We start from the raw sequence: 4,724 nt of genomic DNA, 5'->3' as shown, positions 1-4,724 counted from the left end.
TCAAATTTTACTTAACTTTTATTCTATTTTATTCTGCTGTTTTTTTTCTCCCCCTATTTGAACTTCTACTTCATTTTATTATTTTATTTCTACTATTGTTTAATTCTTATTATATTTTTCCCAGGGCGGCACGGTGGTGTAGTGGTTAGCACTGTCGCCTCACAGCAAGAAGGTTCTGGGTTCGAGCCCCGTGGCCGGTGAGGGCCTTTCTGTGCAGAGTTTGCATGTTGTCCGCGTGGGTTTCCTCCGGGTGCTCCAGTTTCCCCCACAGTCCAAAGACATGCAGGTTAGGTTAACTGGTGACTCTAAATTGACTGTAGGTGTGAGTGTGAATGGTTGTCTGTGTCTATGTGTCAGCCCTGTGATGACCTGGCAACTTGTCCAGGGTGTACCCCGCCTTTCGCCCGTAGTCAGCTGGGATAGGCTCCAGCTTGCCTGCGACCCTGTAGAAGGATAAAGCGGCTACAGATAAGGAGATGAGAGATATTTTTCCCATTTATTTTATGTAATTTTATTCTCTATTGTTTACTGTTTTGCTTTTACTTCTGTAAAGCACATTGAACTGCCACTGTGTATGAAATGTGCTATATAAATAAACTTGCCTTGCCTTACTAAAGTGGGAGCTCGAAATGATCGGCTTACAGAGGGCAGAAAGAAACGCAAAATGATTGAAGAATCTTCCCAAACGATCACAGAGTCAACAGAACAAGATTCATGTCAATCCACTACCTCAAATACCGCAGCCTCCTCGCCCGGTGAGTGCTCTTTTAGAACTAAATATTATTCAAGCAGTCAACATGATTTTTTTTAAAACAGATTTGAGAAATACAAGCTTCAAAATGGCAGTCAATGACACAAGCAATTTTGGTCACGTGGTTGCAAACGAAGAATATTCTTTACTTTGTTTTTTTTTTTATAAATGTAATACTGAGGTGAGTTTCTCGTGCATGTCATTTCCTCACAAAGAAAAACGAGTGAGGTGGGAAAGACGAAGAAAGTGTAAGGAGTAGAGTGGCGAAGAGGAGAAAATGATGAGGGGAGAAACTCGAGCTTGTTTGCGAGGTCTTTTGTTCTGGATCATCAGTGTTTACCTGTGGGGGAGGGAGAGAAAGAGAGCACTCCAGGTCATTCCACCTGATGAATATTTACAAGAGGGTAATGCCTAAGGTGTATTTCTCTCTTGCCGGCTCAGACTGGATCCACACGTGGCATCTGGGTGCTCATATATCAGATGACTCACTCCAAACCGCCCGTAGCCAGTTTGCTCCAGCTGAGCCACTCACTACCAGAGCAATAAGCTTAGTGGCTATCCCCTAATCTTCCTCCTTCTCTCGCTGGCTCTTATCCCAAAACCCAACCCTGAACCACCTTAACACTCAACATTAACATCATACCATCCAAGCAGCTACTCGGGATGGAACTAGCCACCACCCAATGCTAGCAGGAAGTCCTCAAATGATGAGTTTATTAGAGCAGGTGTTATAATCATTTCATTAAACTCTTATCCACATCATGAATGGTTGCCTTGGACCGGAGTAAACCAGTTAGCACCGGAGTGTGATGCTACATAACAGGAAGAGCCTCCAAATGGTAAACCCCCAGCTCTCTGAGAGAAACCAGATCCTCTTTCATTAGTGCTTATCTCAACAAGGCAGAGAAGTGTGTGAGGCACTGAAATGAATCCTGACGACCCCAGTGACACTAAACAAACAGGTCTGAGGGCTCAATATGTCCTGCTTTGTCATTTCTGGAAATGGTTGTTGATGTATTTCTGAGATCTTTGCGGATGATAGACAAGAATGAACAATGTCACATTTGCGTCTTCTTTAAAAAAAAGGAAAAAAAACCTATATAATTTAGCACGTTCTATCTGAGAGACCTAGCTGACGTTAATATTAATTTGTACCACAGTTCTCCCATCAGAAGGTGTTGATTCATCTCTTATAACAGTCGTGAAGCTGAACATCAAAGGAAATGTTTACTTAAGACTTACATTAGGAGTCTCCTCCAGTGTCAGTGCTTCATTACATCATACTGTACGTTTTTCTTTAGTAATGCTTCGATCATATGAAGCGTCCGTCATCTTCACAAGTCCCTCTGGACGAGCTGCTGTTACTATAGAAACGATAATGTATTAAAACAAGCGTATGGATTATAAACCTGTGGTTTGTTCTTGCACTACTAACACACACTTTCTTACTAATCAGACATCTTACGCACCAGCACTGCCTCAAATGCAAGTATGTTGCTTGTATTGCAGCTACTGGAGCAAATCAGGAAGAAGGATGATGTCATCGAGGACAAGTTTCAGTGCGTCAGACTTGCTGATGCCATACGCGTGCGGGTGTCGGCTCCTGAGAGCGAGATCTCAGTGCTGAGTAAGATTTTTTTTTTTCTTTTTTCTGCTGGAGCCATGCTCTTCAGAGTTGCCAGATGCTGACACAGATGTGTCCGATGTTCACACTTGGATGCAAGATGGAGGTGTACACAACGAGTCCTGATAGCAGATTGATTCAATGTGCTGTGGAAATACCATATGTTTACTTACTAAAATATAGATGAAGATGAATTAGAGGATGTCCTGCGTGTGACACTTTTTGAAGAAAAAAAAATGTCTCATTAGGGTTTGTTAATAATTAATGCTTCTATGTAGAACTCTCTCTCTCAGTGGGTTGCTGTGGAGAAGTTCCTCATGTGGGCATTTTTTTAAATTATCTAACAGTGAGAGATAGAAAAAAATTCATATCGATTATCAATTTCTAATCCCCATGATGGAGCCAACGTCCTTAAATTCGACACGTTCATTCGAATATTACAGAAACACAATTCACATTAAGTGTGAAATTTCTGGTGAAAATGGAGTTGATAAATAAATGTGCTGATGTATCTACACTACCGTTCAAAAGTTTGGGGTCACCCAGACAATTTTGTGTTTTCCATGAAAAGTCACACTTTTATTCACCACCATAAGTTCTAAAATGAATAGAAAATATAGTCAAGACATTTTTCTGGCCATTTTATCAACCCCACAAATGTGATGCTCCAGAAACTCAATCTGCTCAAAGGAAGGTCAGTTTTATAGCTTCTCTAAAGAGCTCAACTGTTTTCAGCTGTGCTAACATGATTGTACAAGGGTTTTCTAATCCTCCATTAGCCTTCTGAGGCAATGAGCAAACACATTGTACCATTAGAACACTGGAGTGAGAGTTGCTGGAAATGGGCCTCTATACACCTATGGAGATATTGCACCAAAAACCAGACGTTTAGTAGAATAGTCATTTACCACATTAGCAATGTATAGTGTATTTCTGATTAGTTTAAAGTGATCTTCATTGAAAAGAACAGTGCTTTTCTTTCAAACATAAGGACATTTCAAAGTGACCCCAAACTTTTGAACGGTAGTGTATTTATATATATATTTTTTAATTAAGTAGCCTGTTATTAAGGGGTGTATAGCAGACCTACAGGAAGCTTAAAGGCCGCCAGTTTATTCTAATTTCATACAAACACAACTGAACCCAGCAGACAGTGCATTAAAATGATCACGACAAACAATGAAAAAATGTTTTTGGTTCATAATTTATTGTGGAAGTTACAGAATGTGTGCAAATGCATAACCAAAAAGTTATCACCACATTGCTGCTGTAATAAATAATATTATCATTAATAATAATGATTTATGCAAGTGCATCAATACAGGAGCTTAGTTGCTCATGAAGTCCATCACTCTTTGCAAAAGTTCATGAGAAGTTTCGTTCATGTGATATGCATTGAGCTGCTACTTGGAAGCAGCACTTCAGCTCCCCTTCAGAAAACCGTCCGTTTGTGGCGTTTTGGCCCCGTTGGCTTGCCATACGCGGCTTTTCCTTCAGCGTCTCTGTCTGTCTCGCGCTCTACCGGGCACGTGGAAGTTTCCCCTCCGTGTCCCTGAACATCCGCGCGCGCAGTGTCGACTCGGAGTCGGTTCGCCGCTCGTTGTCACTCGAGCTGCTGTCACTCTTGTACGACTCTTCTACCGGAGCCGTGAGGAGCGCGCGAGCCCTCAGCGCAGCTTCAGCAGGCCGCGCAGTGTGCGCGCGATCTGCAGGAACTTGTCCTTCTTCCGCTGCTTGAGCGCCATCAGAGCGCGCGCCGTCTCGTCCGGATCGTTGGAGCACGAGAAGATGCTGCGCACGCGCTCCTCGGCCTTGGCGTCGCCCGCCTTGCGAAAGAGCCGCGCGAGCGCGTCCTCGCTCACGTGCTCGAAGATGTTGGGGGCCGCGCGCTTGCGGCGCGCCGTGTCGAAGCGGTTAGCGCGCGCAGGCGGACACACCCGGCAGCTGTCGGACCTCGTGTACGTGGCCATCACTGCAGCGGTCTCTCTTGCTTCGTGAAAGCCGGCTTATTCTCGCGAGTCTTGGCGAGATTTTGTTCAGTGTGCTCGCTCGAGGCTGAGTGAAGAGCACATCTCAGCGCTCGCGGTATATGTATCCTGAGGAGCTGCTTCCGGAAATTGCGTCACGTAGCCTACTGGCACGCCCCCCCCCCCCCCCCCCCCCCCCCCCGCGAGGAGAAAAATACATTTAAAAAAAAATTGTATACGAGTTAAAAGAACAAAAATATAATCAGAAAAATATATTAAAAACATTATTATTATTATTATTATTATTCTTATTATTATTATTATTCTTCACACATCCAAGAGTTTATGTAACTAAAGCGGATTGAAATAAAGTATAATAAGG

At 43.2% G+C, this 4,724-nt stretch overlaps 1 protein-coding gene across 1 annotated transcript; it reads right to left on the bottom strand.

Annotated features, from left to right (window-relative positions):
• Positions 1-3,563: 3,563 nt before the first annotated feature.
• tcima (transcriptional and immune response regulator a) lies at positions 3,564-4,451 on the bottom strand. Its single transcript, XM_060907602.1, has one exon. It carries the CDS (start codon positions 4,343-4,345, stop codon positions 4,043-4,045), a length of 303 nt encoding a protein of 100 aa, XP_060763585.1. The 5' UTR covers positions 4,346-4,451; the 3' UTR covers positions 3,564-4,042.
• Between the last annotated feature and the right edge of the window lie 273 nt (positions 4,452-4,724).

Source organism: Neoarius graeffei, chromosome 24 (assembly GCF_027579695.1).
Source record: "Neoarius graeffei isolate fNeoGra1 chromosome 24, fNeoGra1.pri, whole genome shotgun sequence".
Taxonomy (NCBI): Eukaryota; Metazoa; Chordata; class Actinopteri; order Siluriformes; family Ariidae; genus Neoarius; species Neoarius graeffei.
The sequence above is the reverse complement of the archived record's forward strand: the minus strand, read 5'-3'. Positions and strand labels throughout refer to the sequence as shown.